The 21,244-nt window shown below is 48.3% G+C and overlaps 1 protein-coding gene across 1 annotated transcript in view; it reads left to right on the plus strand.

Moving 5' to 3' along the window:
- Window positions 1–21,244, plus strand: part of LOC138511142 (zinc finger protein 585A-like) — a 185,115-nt gene that overhangs the window by 49,092 nt on the left and 114,779 nt on the right. Inside the window, exon 3 of the mRNA XM_069626634.1 lies at window positions 13,408–15,420. Within this exon, the coding sequence (XP_069482735.1) occupies window positions 13,869–15,420 (1,552 nt within the window). The 5' untranslated portion in view covers window positions 13,408–13,868. The remainder of the gene's footprint in view (window positions 1–13,407; window positions 15,421–21,244) is intronic.

Below are 21,244 nucleotides of genomic sequence, written 5' to 3' on the forward strand. Positions count from 1 at the left end.
ATGCAGCAGTTACCAACCACAAGCCAACAATTAATGGGCTTACAAAAGATACATAGCCAGCAAGGCTGCCTGGACTATACAGCAAAGAATGTCAGTGGCAGTCCTGCAAGGCTATGCATGGATTCATGCTTTCCAGCTGGATCTCTCTGCAAGTGGCAGTCCTGCGTGACTATGCATGGCTTCCTGCTTCCCTCCTGGATCTCTGTGAGTGTCAGTCCTGCATGGCTATGCATGGCTTCCTGCTTCCCTCCTGGCTCTCTGTGAGTGGCAGTCCTACATGACTATGCATGGATTTATGCTTTCCAGCTGGATCTCTGTGAGTTGCAATCCTGCGTGACTATGCATGGATTCATGCTTTCCATCTGGATCTCTGTGAGTGGCAGTCCTGCATGTTTATGCATGGATTCATGCTTTCCAGCTGGATCTCTGTGAGTGGCAGTCCTGCATGGCTATGCATGACTTCATGCTTCCCAGCTTGCTCTCTCTGTGAGTGGCATTCCTGCATGACTATGCATGATGTCATGCTTTCCAGCTAGATCTCTCTGCAAGTGGCAGTCCTGCATGGCTGTGCATGTATTCATGCTTTCCAGCTGGATCTCTGTGAGTGGCAGTCCTGCGTGACTATGCATGGCTTCCTGCTTCCCTCCTGGCTCTCTGTGAGTGGCAGTCCTGCATTGCTATGCATGGATTCATGCTTTCCAGCTGGATCTCTGTGAGTGGCAGTCCTGCATGGCTACGCATGGGTTCATGCTTCCCTCCTGGCTCTCTGTGAGTGGCAGTCCTGCATGGCTATGCATGGATTCATGCTTTCCAGCTGGATCTCTGTGAGTAGCAGTCCTGCATGGCTATGCATGGATTCCTGCTTCCCTCCTGGCTCTCTGTGAGTGGCAGTCCTGCATGGCTACGCATGGATTCATGCTTCCCTCCTGGCTCTCTGTGAGTGTCAGTCCTACATGACTATGCATGGATTCATGCTTTCCATCTGGATCTCTGTGAGTGGCAGTCCTGCATTGCTATGCATGGATTTATGCTTTCCAGCTGGATCTCTGTGAGTGGCAGTCCTGCATGTTTATGCATGGATTCATGCTTTCCAGCTGGATCTCTGTGAGTAGCAGTCCTGCATGGCTATGCATGGATTCCTGCTTCCCTCCTGGCTCTCTGTGAGTGGCAGTCCTGCATGGCTATGCATGGATTCATGCTTTCCATCTGGATCTCTGTGAGTGGCAGTCCTGCATGGCTATGCATGGCTTCCTGCTTTCCAGCTGGATCTCTGTGAGTGTCAGTCCTGCTATGCATGGATTCATGATTTCCAGCTGGATCTCTGTGAGTGGCAGTCCTGCGTGACTATGCATGGCTTCCTGCTTCCCTCCTGGCTCTCTGTGAGTGTCAGTCCTGCATTGCTATGCATGGATTTATGCTTCCCTCCTGGATCTCTGTGAGTGGCAGTCCTGCATGTTTATGCATGGATTCATGCTTTCCAGCTGGATCTCTGTGAGTAGCAGTCCTGCATGGCTATGCATGGATTCCTGCTTCCCTCCTGGCTCTCTGTGAGTGGCAGTCCTGCATGGCTATGCATGGATTCATGCTTCCCTCCTGGCTCTCTGTGAGTGGCAGTCCTGCGTGACTATGCATGGCTTCCTGCTTCCCAGCTGGCTCTCTGTGAGTGGCAGTCCTGCATGGCTATGCATGGATTCATGCTTCCCAGTTGGCTCTCTGTGAGTGGCAGTCCTGCATGGCTATGCATGGATTCATGCTTTCCAGCTGGATCTCTGTCAGTGGCATTCCTGCGTGACTATGCATGGCTTCCTGCTTCCCTCCTGGCTCTCTGTGAGTGTCAGTCCTGCATGGCTATGCATGGATTCATGCTTTCCATCTGGATCTCTGCGAGTGTCAGTCCTGCATGGCTATGCATGGATTCATGCTTTCCATCTGGATCTCTGTGAGTAGCAGTCCTGCATGGCTATGCATGGATTCATGCTTTCCAGCTGGATCTCTGTGAGTGGCAGTCCTGCATGGCTATGCATGGATTCATGCTTTCCAGCTGGATCTCTGTGAGTGGCAGTCCTGCAAGGCTATGCATGGATTCATGCTTTCCAGCTGGATCTCTGTGAGTGGCAGTCCTGCATTGCTATGCATGGATTCATGCTTTCCAGCTGGATCTCTGTGAGTGGCAGTCCTGCATGGATTCATGCTTTCCAGCTGGATCTCTGTGAGTGGCAGTCCTGCATGGCTATGCATGGATTCATGCTTTCCAGCTGGATCTCTGTGAGTGGCAGTCCTGCATGGCTGTGCATGGATTCATGCTTTCCAGCTGGATCTCTGTGAGTGGCAATCCTGCGTGACTATGCATGGATTCATGCTCTCCATCTGGATCTCTGTGAGTGGCAGTCCTGCATGGCTATGCATGGATTCATGCTTCCCTCCTGGCTCTCTGTGAGTGGCAGTCCTGCGTGACTATGCATGGATTCATGCTTTCCAGCTGGATCTCTGTGAGTGGCAGTCCTGCATGGCTATGCATGGATTCATGCTTTCCATCTGGATCTCTGTGAGTGGCAGTCCTGCATGGCTATGCATGGATTCATGCTTTCCATCTGGATCTCTGTGAGTGGCAGTCCTGCATGGCTATGCATGGATTCATGCTTTCCATCTGGATCTCTGTGAGTAGCAGTCCTGCATGGCTATGCATGGATTCATGCTTTCCAGCTGGATCTCTGTGAGTGGCAGTCCTGCGTGACTATGCATGGCTTCCTGCTTCCCTCCTGGATCTCTGTGAGTGGCAGTCCTGCGTGACTATGCATGGCTTCCTGCTTCCCTCCTGGCTCTCTGTGAGTGGCAGTTCTGCATGGCTATGCATGGATTCATGCTTTCCAGCTGGATCTCTGTGAGTGGCAGTCCTGCATGGCTATGCATGGATTCATGCTTTCCAGCTGGATCTCTGTGAGTGGCAGTCCTGCATGGCTATGCATGGATTCATGCTTTCCAGCTGGATCTCTGTGAGTGGCAGTCCTGCATGGCTATGCATGGATTCATGCTTTCCAGCTGGATCTCTGTGAGTGGCAGTCCTGCATGGCTATGCATGGATTCATGCTTTCCAGCTGGATCTCTGTGAGTGGCAGTCCTGCATGGCTATGCATGGATTCATGCTTTCCAGCTGGATCTCTGTGAGTGGCAGTCCTGCAAGGCTATGCATGGATTCATGCTTTCCAGCTGGATCTCTGTGAGTGGCAGTCCTGCATGGCTATGCATGGATTCATGCTTCCCTCCTGGCTCTCTGTGAGTGGCAGTCCTGCGTGACTATGCATGGATTCATGCTTTCCAGCTGGATCTCTGTGAGTGGCAGTCCTGCATGGCTATGCATGGATTCATGCTTTCCAGCTGGATCTCTGTCAGTGGCATTCCTGCGTGACTATGCATGGATTCATGCTTTCCAGCTGGATCTCTGTGAGTTGCAGTCCTGCGTGACTATGCATGGCTTCCTGCTTCCCTCCTGGCTCTCTGTGAGTGTCAGTCCTGCATGGCTATGCATGGATTCATGCTTTCCATCTGGATCTCTGTGAGTGGCAGTCCTGCATGGCTATGCATGGATTCATGCTTTCCATCTGGATCTCTGTGAGTAGCAGTCCTGCGTGACTATGCATGGATTCATGCTTTCCAGCTGGATCTCTGTGAGTGGCAGTCCTGCGTGACTAAGCATGGCTTCCTGCTTCCCTCCTGGATCTCTGTGAGTGGCAGTCCTGCGTGACTATGCATGGCTTCCTGCTTCCCTCCTGGCTCTCTGTGAGTGGCAGTCCTGCATGGCTATGCATGGATTCATGCTTTCCAGCTGGATCTCTGTGAGTGGCAGTCCTGCATGGCTATGCATGGATTCATGCTTTCCAGCTGGATCTCTGTGAGTGGCAGTCCTGCGTGACTATGCATGGCTTCCTGCTTCCCTCCTGGATCTCTGTGAGTGGCAGTCTTGCGTGACTATGCATGGCTTCCTGCTTCCCTCCTGGCTCTCTGTGAGTGGCAGTCCTGCATGGCTATGCATGGATTCATGCTTTCCAGCTGGATCTCTGTGAGTGGCAGTCCTGCATGGCTATGCATGGATTCATGCTTTCCAGCTGGATCTCTGTGAGTGGCAGTCCTGCATGGCTATGCATGGATTCATGCTTTCCAGCTGGATCTCTGTGAGTGGCAGTCCTGCAAGGCTATGCATGGATTCATGCTTTCCAGCTGGATCGCTCTGCAAGTGGCAGTCCTACGTGACTATGCATGACTTCATGCTTCTCAGCTGGCTCTGTTATCTCGTAAGTGCGTGATGATGTCATTACGCCAGCATGCAGTGACATCACATGCAGCAGTTACCAACCACAAGCCAACAATTAATGGGCTTACAAAAGATACATAGCCAGCAAGGCTGCCTGGACTATACAGCAAAGAATGTCATACCCACTCTAAACTGCACAGCAATTTCAAATACATTCTCATATTTGGATGGGAATGACCTTACAACGTCAACCAAAAGGGTGTGGACCAAAGAACAACTGTTAATACTGATGTTTCTTCATAGGTGGGTAGTCCTAATTCAATATCCTCCAAAACTCAATGGATGGGACCAATATACAGGACGGGAGCAGTTTTTTAGACCATCTTTTAAAGATCATCAATATTTTGAAAGGATGACATTAGCACACAAGGCCTGTTTACAGCTGGCTCTCTGCGAGTGGCCTCTTTCGTGACTATGCATGGGTTCATGATTCCCAGCTGGCTCACTGCGAGTGGCAGTCATGCGTGGCTATGCATGACTTCATGCCTCTCAGCTGTCTCTCTGTAAGTGGCAGTCTTTCATACCTATGCATGACTGCATGCTTCTCAAGACCTCTCTGTGAGTGGCAGTCCTGCGTGGCTGTGCATGACGTCCTGCTTCTCAGCTGGCTCACTGCGAGTGGCAGTCCTGCATGGCTGTGCATGACATCCTGCTTCTCAGCTGGCTCACTACGAGTGGCAGTCCTGCGTGGCTATGCATGACTTCATGCCTCTCAGCTGGCTCTCTGTAAGTGGCAGTCTTTCATACCTATGCATGACTGCATGCTTCTCAAGACCTCTCTATGTGATTGGCAGTCCTGCGTGGCTGTGCATGACGTCCTGCTTCCCAGCTGGCTCTGTGAGTGGCAGTCCTGCGTGACTATGCATGGCTTCTTGCGGCTGAGATGGAATTGCATGCATACTTGTATTCATTAACATAAATCTAAAACACCTGGGCTGCAGCACTCTTGCCAGATGGCAATTCATCACAATTATAATCTGCATCACACAGCTGCCTCAGATTGTCGGGAGAGGCAAGGTAAGCGAGTAGCCTAAAAATTTCGAAATATGCTCCCCCAGCTCCCATACATATTCAGGGGTGAGAAAGAGGAGGCAGGCATATAGCATAAATGAAGCCTCATGGCTGCTTTACATAAAATCAAAGAGCATTTTGGGAACATAATAATGACAACACATGTCTGTTTCAGACCCAAGTCTGCAAAAGTGATTCACGTCTGCAACCCTTCTAAATAACACAGGCTATTACAAATAAAATTAGCAGCAAACCCAAACAGTAAAATGTCTGTAAATCATGTCTTGTATATAGGGCCTCATCACAAGGTTGGCAGCATCCCGGCGCTAAATGTGCCAGAATACCGACAACGCGAAGGGCTTTACCTCTACTCGGTCAGCGCTATTAGCCCTGGATCACATCGGTAAGCTGCTAAATCCCCATTGGGTCCATTGAACCCAATGAGGTTGGGGCGGGGCTAATAGCGCCTAAAACATCCTAAAATGGAGATTTATTACTTGCAGAAAAAAAATGAAGGTAAAACTCCCATTTTCAGCCCGGCTCATGATTGGGCCAATTCTTAAATGCAGCGATAATGGCATTACCGTTGCATTTCAGGGTTACTGCCCCTTAATCCCCAGAGCTTTCTAAGCACAGAAGGGGGATCGAACCAGTGTTGTCTTGCTTCCAAGGTGAGCAGGTTGCCCCCAAGCTATCCTCCCGAGATCCATTGCGATCCACACTCCCCACCACTGATGAACTGTAGCAGATCTACCTGGGAGGATAGCTGGGGGACAACACTGCCCTTGATGCAATAGATCCATACTCCCCTCCACTGATGAGCTGTAGACGGTCTGCCCGGGAGGATAGCTCAGGGGCAATGATGTGCTTGATGCAGAAGATCCATACTTCCCCGCCACCCCCACCACAGATGCTCTTTAGCAGGTCTACCTGGTAAGGTTGCTCAGGGACAGTGCCTTGGAAGCAAGACAACACAGAGCTATACAGATCCAATCCCCTATTAAGCGTGTTTTAAAAGATAAATGACCCCTTCTCCTTAGCTGCCGTTTCCCTCATTGACATCCAAGCATGTTGTTGCTACCTCTCTACATCCTCCTTTGTCACTCACTCTCTTCTTAGATGATGGATCTTGAGTGGTGCAGGTCCCCTGCTGTCTACCGAACTAGTACTCTTCATTCACCTTCCTGACCCTGTTGTCTGCTAACCACTTCTTTCACAGCTGTCAACCACATGCCTTGGGTGGTGGCACAGAGAAACTCGCTAACTGGGAATTATATTGTCATTTTTAGTTTGCTGAGTAGGTCTCTTCCCAGTAAATTGACAGGGGAACTTTCAATGCAAAGGAGGGGCACTTACACAATCCTCCCTCCTATTTTGACATCCAAATTATCTGTGTAAGGAACCGTAGCTACAGCCCCAGAGAATCCTTGCCTGGCAAGAGTTTTTCCAGATAGCGGAAAGTCACCTTTGCTGAGGCATGACTTTCCTGCACCATAAAGAATAATTGTTTATTTACTATCTCTGCCCCCACCAGAAGTTTCTCTTCTGGATGCAAGGACATTGATAGTATTGGACACGCACGTGCTCTCTATGGGCTGTCCTAGTCTGAGTACTTGTCCGTACCGGGGCATGCAAATGGGTTCCCTCCCATCACTGAGGCCCCTTGGTAGGGGGCTGTGGGTTGGGGCATGCTTTGTGTTGCTGCATGGCTTGCTGTTGTGGCAGTGGGCCGTATGGGCTCGGAATATGGGGCAGTAATGTAGTGTATGCTTGGTGTATCTCGTATGGGATCATAGTCGATCCTTAGACAGGCCCCTGTGGGCTGCCTGGGTGGGAATTTCCATATGGCTGTTGATTATAGTTGTAGTTCCCTCCTTGCACTGCTTCGACCTTCCCTGGAGAAATGTCCCGATTCCCACATGACCAACACTGTCTTTGCCTGCCTCCTCTTGGCCCTTGCCCCCCAATTTCCCCCCCGCCCCCTTACCCTCGAAACCCACCTCTTCCTCTTGGTGGCCTCCTTGCTTTTGGGCTCCTGCATATGGCTGATTTCCTACCCACTGTCCTTGCCCATTGTCTGCCCATACAGCTGCCATGTGTGCCTGTGTGGCCACAGAGATGCACCCATCCTCCCCCGTCGGTCCTGGGGGCTGTGCCACAGTCACTGCAGCTACTTTCACTAGTTTATTTTGGACTAGTTTTGCTTCCTCTGCCTGCCTTCTTTGGATAGTTTCCTTTTCTCTTTCTTTGATCCTCCTGCAATGGTGTACTATGATGCTTTGAATTTCAGGTCATCGATCCACCTCCGCAATTTTATCTAGGGCCTTCTTTACTTCCTTTAGGAGCCCCCTCTTCATGATAAAATAAAACAAGGACATTGATTGGTCCCAGGCACTGCCCGTTTCCGCCCTCCACATCTCGTGGACTCGAAGAATGCATTGTGCAGCATCTTCCTCATCTCCCATAGTGCATTGCATTATTGAGTGTAAATCGGGAGTATCAGGGAAGGCCCTCTGCCGTGCATCCCACACCTTTGCCCTAATGTTGTTAAATGACGCCTTGTCATGGGTGTCATTGCTTATTGTTACTCCCGGGTAACCAGCTTTCACACAAACTGATTCTGCCTGATCGCCCACTGCGGAAACTAGCAAGCTTTTGAGCTTGCTAGTGCCCCTCTTATTACGAGGGGCACCCCTGCAGTGTGCTTCTCAAAGGCATAGATCCATTTCCCTGCACCTGCCGTGAGTGGTGGGAGGGATTTAAGGAGGTTGTTTTTGTCCATTGTTGCCCAAGGAACATGAGGGCGACCTGCGTCCTTTTGGATTAGGGTAGTTGCAATTTCGTTTTTACTTTCCCAATTTTCAAACCACTTCCTTTTTTGCTTTCTACTGCCATCCTCCCAAATTGCTCTCTTAAACTCTCATCCCACAAACTTTCTACTCGCGATGTGTTCAGGGGTACTTGTGCAACCCCTCCCACTGCCCCTTCTTCTGCTTCTTCAGTTACTGCAGTATTCCTCATCCACCCTTGCCGACCCACATTCTCATATCCTAAGCTATCTGTCGCCCCATCCCTCTCCATACATACAGCTCATATGGGGGCACTGTCAATTCAGAACAGAATCCCCTGATTTCCATTCGTCCCCCGGGGGGCGAGGACGGCTGCTTGGGGGGCAGGGGGTTGTGTTTAGGATCGGTATTTCTTATCCTCTAGCCACCTCACATGGTGCTCATAGTCTGGCTATTTTGGTACAAGCTGTGGTCAACGCTACTTCGATATGCCTAGCACTTGCTCCTGTATGGGTAGAGAGCGCTGGTGGTGGGGTGTATGGAGGGGGCGGTGCTGTGCTAGGGCCTGCTACAGCTGTTCCCCCCGATACATAGGTTGGGTTCAAATACCCTTCTGCTGGTCTTGTCAATAGTGGGTAAAGCTTTTTTGGTGCTTCTCCTCCTTGTCCCCGACCCCTGTGCTGATTTCTGTCCTCTTATTTGGTGTCGCCCCTTCGTTCCCGGGTGCCTCTGTCTCCTCAAAAAACTTCTAGAAATCTATTACCTCTCGTCTGCTCCGTAGGGGGTTCACTTTGTACTTGGCAGTCAGGTATGTGGACATATGGTCTAAGGCACACTTATCGAAAGACGCCCCCCCTCTGGCCAGGAGTGAGGCATCCCTTCCCCTTTTCTCTGCTTCCCATTGGTTATATTTCTTGATCTATTTGCAATACAGGGGCACGCTCTTACACATGTGATCTAGAGGGGTGTCGTTCCCAATGCTGAGGGTTATTTTGTGTTGTTTCACAATTGTCCTTTTTGAGGGTTCTCTCCCCCTGTCCCCAACAGAAAGACGGTGCAGTCCTGTCACCTTCTAGAATATTGTTACCTTAATTATTGTGATATAGTCAGCTAATATGAGTCAAAAAAATGTTGTTCCCCAAAAAATAGACAACCACTTCACTTATTTTGCCTCCCCAAAAACATTTTCAATTCTCATCAAGCCACTTATTCCCACACAACTACACACCACCCCGCCCCTGCTGGGCCTTCTCCACATAGAAAAAATACACTAAAAACAAATAAAACAACAAGCTTAAACGACCACCACTACTTTTCCCGAGCCCTATAACTATATGGGGCTCCTGATTTTCTCCTTATATTTATTTTTCCGCACTGGTCTGGACAGTGCACTGTGAGGCCGCCTTCCCCACCCCTCACTCGGGGTGAGGGGGCAGTGGGGTGGAAGTGGGTTGTTCCCTTTCCTTCCTCTTCTTATCAATATAAGAAAAATGTCCATACAAATCTCAACAATTACTACCCACTCTGTCTTCACTTTTACTCATTGTGTGTTCATTTCATTTAAACAACCCCATTTCTCACTCAAAACATTGTTATTCCTTCCAAGCTATACTCATGTAGTCAAGTTCTTCCGTAAGCCTCAGTTCTTGGGTAATTCACAACAGGTCCGGTTCTCTCCTTGGGGCTTGGCCCCGCTCCAACGAGCAGACAGGATTTCTGCAAAGGCAGCACCCGCAAGGACCACTTCTGTGTCATACGCATTTTGGGGGACTGGTCACTGTAGGTGGGCACAGCCCTTCCGGAGAGGCCACCTGGATATCGCCACAAGTACAGGGGCTGAGGAAACACATCACAGGGGTCACCAAATGAAACCAGCCCCTCTGTGTGTGCACTCCAGAGTAAATGCAACCCACTAGGGAAAGATGCCAGGAGATATCATTGCAAGGATAACAAGGTTAACTCCTTCAAAATAGAAGTGCCAGCAAAGAAATCTGCAGCTTGAGAGTGCTCTGGTCTTACATCATTAGGCATGGGTTTATAAACCCAACAAGTGTCATTCGTATAAGGTACGTTTTGGTGCTCCTGGTTGGAGGCACCCTACACATGGGCCTGCTCCATAGGGGATGCCAGGCGGTAATTGGCCGGTTCTTCCGCATCCTTCTTGGTGCACGTGGGTCAGCTGGGGCTCATCCTTGCGGTGAAGGTCAGGGCACACATAAATACAATGCATCTAAGCTAAACAACTAAAACCGACTATTCACTCATTAATGCAGACACCTGGGCAACACAGGAAAGGGGTGCCAGGGAGAAGTGAGGATAAAATACAGTCCTGCTGACCTAAACATTCAGAGCTTCATTGATACCTCGGGTCCCGCACCCAAGTCTCCCCCAGGGAATGATCTGGGATTTACCCCGCCCGGTACCTCATGTTACAAGAGACGTGCGTCTGTTAGCAAGAAATATAGACGAGTCGTCTTTAGATCTTTTTGGTGGACATGGGGTTATGCTATTTGTTCATAACGCGCCGGCCTCCCGAGGGCATCAGGGCGCAACATATAGACTCTAGACAATGCGACATATAAAAACAGGACAGCTGGTGCCGTAATTAGCGCCTTCCCCATTCCCATTGAGCCCTATGGGCCAAAAATGTGAATGGGGAAGAGGCCATGGTGAATGGGGATTTACCGCCCAGCCAACCTTGGAATGGGGCGGTAAATCCGCCATCCACCATGGCGGAATCCGGCATGGACCATGGTGCTAATAGCACCATGGTCCAACGCCAGGGTTGTAATGAGGCCCAATGTCTTTATCTCATTTACTTAAAAAGAAGGGTTTTCAATTTCTTTCGGAAGCTTATGAGGTTGGACTCTAATCTCAGATATAGTGGGAACTTGTTCCATTTGTCAGCAGCGACCGTGGGATAGGCTCTGCCTAGTCCGTTCATTCTCTTGTATGAAGGAACAACAATTTGGCCAGAGTTTTCTGATCTGAGAGATCTGCTTGCCACATATCGGGAGATTTGAGATTTGAGATAAGTAGGGGCTTGCTCATAGAGACACTTATGGACCAGAGTCATTGCTTTAAACTGGACCCTGTCTTCCACCTTGAGCCTGTGCAGTTGTTTTCTTGCATTGCTAATGTGTTGTGTTTTGGTTTTCTGCTTAATAATTCTAACTGCATCATTTTGAATGTGTTGGAGTTTGGAGATACTTTGCTTACTAGCACCGAGCTTTAGGGCATTTCCATAGTCGAGACGTGAGATGATTAACTTGGGGTCTTGTGCTTATCAAAAATGCAAATGTGTGGGGGTCAACTGAGGGGTGTGGGGCTGGCTCTGCCCTAGCTGGGTGGGGTTTAGCGGCCTGCTTGCAAGTTTGTGGAGATGGATGGGCACAGCATGGAGGCTGGTGCTGTCTCACGCTCGTCGCACGGTGCATTCCTTGAGATGATACTAAATATTTGCAACACGGAAAGGACGAGAGGGAAATGGACTTCCGTGGGAACAGGGCTCGTGCGGAGCCAGCATGGTGTGCAGCAATTGGACTTTGTGAACCTCAGTGAACTCTGGATGTGAGCAGCGCAAGTCTGCAGCCTGTTCTTTCTTGGGCCTAATGCAAAATGGAGTCGCAGGTTATGGGCATTTCTAGTGCTATGCATCTACTTCTATGCGCCGCAGGGCCTTTATGTGAGACCTGGTGTTGTGGACCACTCCCCCCTTATGTGTTATATGGCCTCGTATGGGGTCGCTTTATTTTGAAGTGCATAGGGGGGTGGGATAAACTCTTTTCCATTCCAACAACGGCAACCAACCCAAAAGCACTTAAGCTCAGCTAATGGTGTTAACCAAACTGATGTCAACAGCTTATCACAGCACTCTTGCTCTTATCCCGCTCAGCCCTACTAACCCACCCCACCCTCTTTCCCTTTCAGATCTGCCAGAGCACCAAGGGACCATACCAGTGGTGATAGTATGCTGCATAAATATCCTTTAACATAACCACACACCAACATTATCAGCAAATGTGATCAAATGGCTAAGGTACATAGACAATGTACATATTATATGAGACGGCAACACTGAACAATTTGACCAATACTGTAATTACCTAAACGACCGAGCTTCACGTTAGACAAAAATAAAGAAAGAATTAACTATCTAGACGTCTGCATTTACATTGAAGAAGGGGAAACTACAGATCATGAACTACAGGAAAAGAACTGAGTTTAATGCTACGCTGCATGCAAATAGTTTGCAGCTCAGAAGCACTATTGACATCCTGATTGGGGAATTCATAAGATCAAGAGGAATTGCAGCACCAAGGCTAAATACCTCGAGAAATTCAAACTCATTGAAAATAGATTCCTAGACAGAGGTTACCCGACCAGCACTATAAATAAAGCCAGAGAGAATGTCACTCTCAGAAACGGAACGGAACTGAAAGCCAGAGACAAGACCAAGGAACCCGAGACTAACCCCGTCAGACTGATAACTTGGTATTCCAACGACAATAACATCATTAGGAAAATCTACCAGAAAAACAGGCACATACTAATGTTGGACCCCGATCTCAAAGACTATGGGGGTCATTACGACCCTGGCGCTAAGTGGTTAACGGTGCCGTAAAAGGCTGGGGGGGATGGGGATGGGGAGGGGGTGGGGGTGGGTGGAGGGGGGGAGGGGAGGAGGGGAGCGCTATTTTGGTGTTCAGGATTTTGGCTTGGAGTGAGCTGATCTTGTTGCGAATGGCTGTTTGGATGTTTGGTATCTGATTGGTATCTGATTGGTAAATCCACCCAGAAACCATCAAACTGTTTCAAATACCACCACTTGGTACCGCCGGATTACAGGTGCTGGTGGGAGTATGAGTCCCCATTTATTCTCAGTGCATAGGACTCTGTGGGGTTTTTCGGTGTAATTACTGTGGCAGTAATTCCACCGACATTTGATAAGTTGCCGTATTTACCTCCAGCTTATAGCTGGAAGTGGCTCCTCCAAATTTCCACCAACCTTACTGTTGGGTGGTGCGGTAATGCAGTGGTGTACGTGAATAAATGCGTATTTTACCCACACGCCCAACTCAAAATGAGCCCTATTATATTTCATCATAAGAGCACCGCTACTCTGCTACCTATTTGGGTGCCTGTCCTCAATAGATGGCTCTTCAAAGTCTTATTAGTTACTACGTCTGTAATTAAATAATGCACCTCACTACTAGTTGGAACCTTTCTGCCTATTGGTGATTCCTGCGACCAGAACATGGTGAAACTAATAATGTGCTTCTCCTTTTATTTCAATAGGTGATTGATGCCCCAAAAAGTGCAACAGTGATTTGTTAAACTCTCTGGACTAATGAAGTGCAAAGCTTCATTAATACGATGCACAATTTCCTAACACCAAAGGATACAAGTCTCGGGTCCAGTTGTCTTCTGGGGCTTTTCAGGAACTGGGATTGACATGCCTATTGAATATATGATGGGTTTCATCCATTCAACACACACGAAGAAGCCTTTAACACCGCTACAATAAATACCCAGCATTACAGACTAACGTTGGCAACAGGGTTTGATGTGCAGTAAAACAAGCTTTTGTGTATTATTCCTGAGAGAACACATGTCAGTGCTATTTTATATAAACTCTAACTGTAAGGGTATCTTAAGGGGTTTGTAAATGTGAATGGTCAAACGGTATCCTTGCACTGAATATTTTAAAAGATTCTTTCCAAAGAATATTCTTGCTGGTCACTAGAAATGACCCTCGCATGAGAAAGCTCCACTATGCTCCGAGTTTGGAAAACGGTTCAGTGGAGAGTGGCTTCTTAAGATCCTGGCATAACAAACTGTCTAGAAAGTTGCTATCTACGTATTACCCACGTGATAACATATGTGAAAAACCTTATCAGTGCATTAAATTTGGGAATAGCTTCTGTTTGCATAATACACCTATCTGCCACCAGAGGATGCATCCAGGTGAGAAACCCCATGTGTGCACTGAATGTGGGAGAGGGTTTGCTCAGAAGGGAAATCGTATTTGCCACGAGAGAACACATACAGGTGAGAAACCACATGAGTGCACTGAATGTGGGAAAGTGTTTGCTGTGAAGGGATCTCTTATTCGCCACCGGAGATCACATACAGGAGAGAAACCACATGAGTGCACTGAATGTGGGAAAGGGTTTATTGAGAAGGGAAATCTTATTTGCCACCAGAGAACACATACAGGTGTGAAACCACATGAGTGCACTGAATGTGGGAAAGGGTTTACTACAAAGAGATGGCTTACACACCACCAGATATCACATACAGGTGAGGAACCCCACGTGTGCACCGAATGTGGGAAAGGTTTTATTAAGAAGGGACATCTTATTTACCACCAGAGAATACATACAGGTGAGAAACCACATGAGTGCACTGAATGTGGGAAAGGGTTTGCTGTGAAGGGATCTCTTATTCGCCACCAGAGATCACATACAGGAGAGAAACCACATGAGTGCACTGAATGTGGGAAAGGGTTTATTGAGAAGGGAAATCTTATTTGCCACCAGAGAACACATACAGGTGAGAAACCACATGAGTGCACTGAATGTGGGAAAAGGTTTACTACAAAGGGAGGGCTTACACACCACCAGATATCACATACAGGTGAGAAACCCCATGTGTGCACTGAATGTGGGAAAGGTTTTACTAAGAAGGGAAATCTTATTTGCCACCAGAGAACACATACAGGTGAGAAACCACATGAGTGCACTGAATGTGGGAAATGGTTTATTGAGAAGGGACATCTTATTTGCCACGAGAGAACACATACAGGTGAGAAACCATATAAATGCACTGAATGTGGAAAAGGGTTTACTACAAAGGGAGGGCTTACACACCACCAGATATCACATACAGGTGAGAAACCCCATGTGTGCACTGAATGTGGGAAAGGGTTTGCTACAAAGGGATATCTTACTGTCCACCAGCGATCACATACAGGTGAGAAACCACATGAGTGCACTGAATGTGGGAAAGGGTTTATTGAGAAGGGAAATCTTATTTGCCACCAGAGAACACATACAGGTGAGAAACCACATGAGTGCACTGAATGTGGGAAAGGGTTTACTACAAAGGGAGGGCTTACACACCACCAGATATCACATACAGGTGAGAAACCCCACATGTGCACTGAATGTGGGAAAGGTTTTACTAAAAAGGGAAATCTTATTTGCCACCAGAGAACACATACAGGTGAGAAACCACATGAGTGCACTGAATGTGGGAAAGGGTTTATTGAGAAGGGACATCTTATTTGCCACGAGAGAACACATACAGGTTAGAAACCTCATGTGTGCACTGAATGTGGGAAAGGGTTTGCTACAAAGAGTGAGGTTACCACTAAAGAAAACATACTGGTGGGAAACCTCATGAGTACACAGAATGTGGGAAAGGGTGTATTCTCAGGGGGAATCTTATTGCCCACCAGAGAACACACACAGGTGTGAAACCTCATGAGTGCACTGAATGTGGCAAAGGATATGCTAGGAATGTTCATCTTCCTCTCCACCAGAGAGGTCACGCAGGTGAGAATCAGGATCAGTGAGAACAATAACCTAAATATGCACAATACAAAAAATGGACATGAGTAGAGTGGCAGTCCTGCAGGCTACTTTCTGTTTTGGTCTGGTTTCCCTGTCCACCCTTACCTAAAGGAGGAGCTACACCTACCCACCATAAAGACTTGGAGCTACCGCTGAGCGGACGCGGAGTGGCAGAGAGTGGTAGTCCTGCAGTCATGGCTGGCATGACTGGACTGACTGCCTCCCCACAGACTCCTCTAGAGGAAGAAAATGGGTGCCTAAAAAGCCTGCGCCCTCGTCCACACCTTGACAAACTCCTCCAAGAAGAAGCCCAAAACTCACCAAGCACCTTAGCACCTACCACCAAATCCGTTAAAACTGTTGGAAACAAAGTGGGAAAGAAAGTTTTCAAACTACCCACACAGACTTTAAGCAAAAGCCTGTGACCTGCATTAAATGGCTCTCAACCCTCAACTGATCCCCCTTTGAAATCAACTGAGGAGCTCGAGACACTTGCCATTCATCCTCAGCAAACAAACATGGACACTATTCCTAGACCAGCAAACACGACCCCACCCGCCACGTCTCTCCCTGCTCGCTTACTGGCCTACCCCGGAGGGGGTGCTGTGTCTGCAGTCGAGGAGCAGACCTCTTGCAAGTCCGGGTCCGTGCCTTGGTCCCTGCAGTCAGCAATGGAGAATCCGGAGATCCCTCCAGCCTCATTGGGCTCCTCCACCTGCCCTGGCATGGAGTCGTCGCTGGGCCCGGCAGAGGAGGCAGCCGGAGACCTGAAATCACGCCAAGCCGCCGTGGAGCCAGTGGGCGGCGGCGCACTTGCAGCCTCTCGCATCGTCCTTGCCCTTGTACATGCGGAGGGTGGGGGCACGGAGCCACGAGAATCATACTAGGAAAGGAGGGAGGCGCCCCGGCATGCGTCTGTTGCCGCCGTGGAGCATCGACTGCACGTCCTCCCCTCGACGTCATCGGAGCAGGAGCTCTCTGACACCCTTGAAGTTCCCGTGCCCCGCCTCTCAGAGGCGCAACCTATACAAAGTAACAAAACAAGCACAACCAACTTAAAAAAACGTTTGCGCCAAGTGCAAACGACGTCCAAAAGGAAAACAAAAAGACATTCCAAAGACAATACTATCTCACAAAATAATGCAAAAGTACAAAAAATACCACAAATGTGAAAGTAAGCAAATCTAAAGGAAAAATCTTAAATGAGAAAAATATAAGACCAAAACTTTCTCCACTATCAACGTTGACAAAGTTCTTTAAAAAAAAAAATGGGGGAAGCTGCACAAGCGGAATGTATGAGCTCACAGATGCCGAACTACTGGACGCAGTGCATGAACTTCAACCACTTAGTAAGCACAGGAAAACTGATGAAAATGAAAAGGCCACACCAATCCCCTCAAAAACCAAGCTATCGCCCACAGAAAAAAAAAATACTCAACCTACCAACATGGAAAGTGGTTCTATACCAGATAAAACAATCAGCACAGTGATTTACGACGACTTTATCTTCGGCCAAACCCCACTCTCATCTCAAACCCCAGCCCCTTCGCCGCCTCCACTGATCATCCCACCCAATCCTATTAACAAACGAGCCACAACACGTCACGGAGCCTGAGATCGCTTCGACTGCTGCACAGAACAAGAAACAAACAGCTACCCCATCCTCTCCTCCAATGTCATCACTACTCTACCCAGCTTCACAGGACATAATAGTTTCACCACCTACTTCACCAACTGAACAGCGAAACCTAAATCAACAGGAGATAGAAGAGCCAAGAGAACCCAACAAAACCAGTCACACAAATCGACTGTCCCAGGAATTTAGAGACAAAAGGAAATCATATCACGACCATGATCCACGCTACGATAGATCAAGCTTCTACATTCCCTCCACTCCTACACACGGGCCAAGCAGAAAATCCTCTGCACCTACCAATGAAACCGGATTTACTTTCATATATGTCAGCATTAACGATTGCCTTGGTTCCCTTCACCAAGCTTTATGAATCACTACACGACACATTAAAAGATCATACAGTACTCCAAGCCATGATCCATACGAAACTCATTTTCCTTGAAGGCCACGTCACAGCCCAAAAAGACGCAAAGAAAATTCCTTGCACAAACTTGGCTGACATAAACGCACGCCTTCAGACAATAGAATCGAACATGAACCTTTTAGAAAAACGATCATCAGTAAATGGATCAACTATACAACCTAACGTTCCATTCCTGCACCACTCATCGTTCTCACAGCTGGAAACCTACATAAAAATATTGCATCGGAAGAAACGATCTGGACCCCAAAAATAATCAACAGCTACTATCCCAACCCACAAATGGATCAATCACCAATATCGTCCTTGTAATCGACGACGAAGAAAACAGAAGTAAAGCAGCAAAAGACCCAATGGAGCAACCCTACTCAATCTTTGATTCAACTAAACCCAAAAACTTAAACAATCCTTCTGCCTCAGATGCGGCCAACAAAACTCCTCTTCCAATAAAAAAAAACTTCTAACCTGGGTTCTAAACTCGTTGTATTACCTAAGAGACAACAGACCTCTCAAAACAAATTATCCCAACAGATCGATGTCCCAACGAGCCCTCAACCCTCAGTCACAAGCTATGTCACCAGGAGCTCACCGAAAACATCCGAGGACTTTCTGTTAAACTCTGACCTAATGAATCTCACAGAGCACTTGGACACAACACCCGATATGGGCACTTAATCTCACCTAGAAGAAGACAAAACCAGCCCTTCTAAATTGGAATCGCAAACCAAGGATCCAATGAGTAACACCAACCCCAAAAAATTAGAAAATTGACCAATTTTCTTAACACTGGAAGAACGTCGACAGAAGATCGAACGCTCGGCAGCAAACAAACAAAAAACAGAATCAAACATGCGACCCAGATTCGTCAGCATGAAGGACGACCAAAAAAAACAAAAACCAAGAGCAGAAAGAAACAACAGCATCCAACTAGAGCACTCAAACGAATCGGTTCGACCGATTGCTGCAAAACACTTGCCCAAACCATCACTAAGAAATCTTGAACGAAGAAATAGTTCAAGACAAACCACCGCCTAGCCTACTCGACACCAACACTCCACAACAAACTCACAATACAATTCTACTAAATCTGAAAACTTGACGGAAAAATGGATCCTTACGCTAGAACAAACGAAAGACAACAGAGATGAAGTCACACTAAATAGAAGAGGAGTCCTGGCCTTGATGCAGCTCATTCCAAAGCTGACTGAAATTATATCAGATGAGTTGAGGATTGTTGAACCGAGCCACTACCACGGAAGAGCAATGTGCCATCTTCATATTACCTCAAGATGAATTAAAAACAAATTGATAGACCGAGAAAGACACTTTCGAAGTCTGGGGTACTGTCATGATGCCTACCCCCGGGGACCCAGACCAAGTCCAGCAACCCCGGAAGCAGGCATCAAGTTATCCTAAGCAAGCCCAACAACCCCTTCTAGGGGCTATTTGGGTCCAGTCCTGGCGCCTATGGCGCCTGGCTCACATGGAGAGTCAGTCCTGTCACCATAGGCACCAGGCTCATAGATTAAAACTTACCTGATGCAGACCATGCTGCAAACCTACCTGATGCAGACCATGCTGCAAGAGCACCAAGCCAAAAGAGACTTGGAAGGGACTACTTTACTTAGGGACTATTTTTTACTCGGGTGGGGCTGGGGAGGAATACTTATCTGGGACTACTTTGGAGGCTATTTAAACCACGCCATAAGAGCAGCACACGCTTCGCGTTATTCTGCATCCAGCAGCGTTACGCTCACGGTGCCTGCAAGTCTGCATCCAGCCTTCTGCCACGCCCGCCTCGAGTTTGGAGCTCCTAGAAAAAGGGAGAAAGAAGGAGAAAAGGTTAGAACAAGAGCAATACCTTTGATCCTTACCTGAATTCCTGATCCATCGTGCCTTCGAGCTGGAAGAAAGAAGTTATTTTATGCACGTCGCCTCACCTGCTGCAGCGCCGCGCTGAACTCACCGGCCTTCGCAGCATCTTCACATTCCACTGCATCCTCCTGCATGTTCCCGCCACACACCGGCACCTAAGGAGAAGACAAGAACAGCAAGGTGAGCCAAGGGAATACACAGAGGACTATTAGTCACCCCCCCCATAGATTTACCTGATTTTACCACCGGGGGTACTATTCCTCTTCACGGGTCGGCGCAGCTTCCACTGCATCTTCGCCGAACCCCGGCCCCTAAGGGGAAACAAAAGGACAGCAAGGTGAAACAAAGGGACTAACAAGGGGAACCCTCCTCACCACAATAGACTTACCTGATTTTACCGCCAGAGGTATTATTCCCCGAGACTTCATACTTTCTCTCAGCGCCTGAATAAGGGAGAAAGCAACAGGTTACATATCGACATTCTTTCATCGAACTGTGTTGGAAAATACAAATCCTTACCAGAATACTACCAGTTGCCACGAGGAACTCTTCATTAGGGTCAAGCTGCAACCTGCAAGGAATCGGACAAGAGTGAAAGTCAGGCATTTGAACTCTTACAAACTTTATACTTACGGCGTCTTGCCGGGAGTCTGAGTCAATATTGTTCTGGAACTCACCAATTCCTTCGAGCCAGTGAAGCAATTGGTTATCAAGGCGCCCTACGCTCAATGCAGATGGAGAGCTCATCTTTTCAAACCATCAGGTGAGACTGTAAGAGGGGACATCAAAGGTGATCTGTGGGGGAGAACAGCGGGGGTGGGGGGATTTACGCTCAACTCCACGGGTGGTTAATTCACTTTCTCCATTTGCAGAAGAATATTCCTACGGGCCAAGCAAACGAAGCTAGGTGGGCCAGTCCAGTCCATCATCTCGGCCCTACGCGTCACATTGGTGGAGACCGCAGCTGTCCAGTTCCGATCGACGCCTCTGTGGGAGCCAGGTGAGCGTAACAGAACGCGAAGCCTACCCACAAATTCCCACCCGGGCGTTATGGATACCTCAGAGACTGACCAATTGGCACAACTACTAGGGGAACTGAGGGCTGAAGTGCATTCCGCCTGTCAAGAAACCAATGCTCTTAGGAGAGAATTGATTTTGTCAAAGGAGTGAACTGATGACCTTGCTAGGCAACTATTGCAATGCCAGGCTGGACAAGCACCGCTACCTGGTTCCGGGGGAAATCCAGCTCCTGTGTTATCGAGTAACCCTGTGCAAATATACCTACCAGGAGATATTCCAATAGCTCCACCCGAACGCTTTGCCGGGGATCCCAAAAGGTTTGCCGTGTTTATGAACCAATGCCGCTTGCACTTTTTATGCAGACCTGGAGCCTTCCCAAACGATCAAGCCAAGGTAGCCTTTGTATTGTCATATCTCAGCGGCAGTGCAGCTGATTGGTCAATTCCACTAGTTACTCAGGATGACCCAATTCTTCGGGATTTTCACCGCTTTCAAATGAGCCTGTAAAGACTATTTGCCCGGCACGCCCAAGGACAGGCCCTGGATAACGAACTTTTGTCCCTACGACAGGGTAACCAGGACCTTCTATCCTACATCGCAACCTTT

Source organism: Ambystoma mexicanum, chromosome 6p (assembly GCF_040938575.1).
Source record: "Ambystoma mexicanum isolate Mex_15411 chromosome 6p, UKY_AmexF1_1, whole genome shotgun sequence".
In the NCBI taxonomy this organism is placed as follows: domain Eukaryota; kingdom Metazoa; phylum Chordata; class Amphibia; order Caudata; family Ambystomatidae; genus Ambystoma; species Ambystoma mexicanum.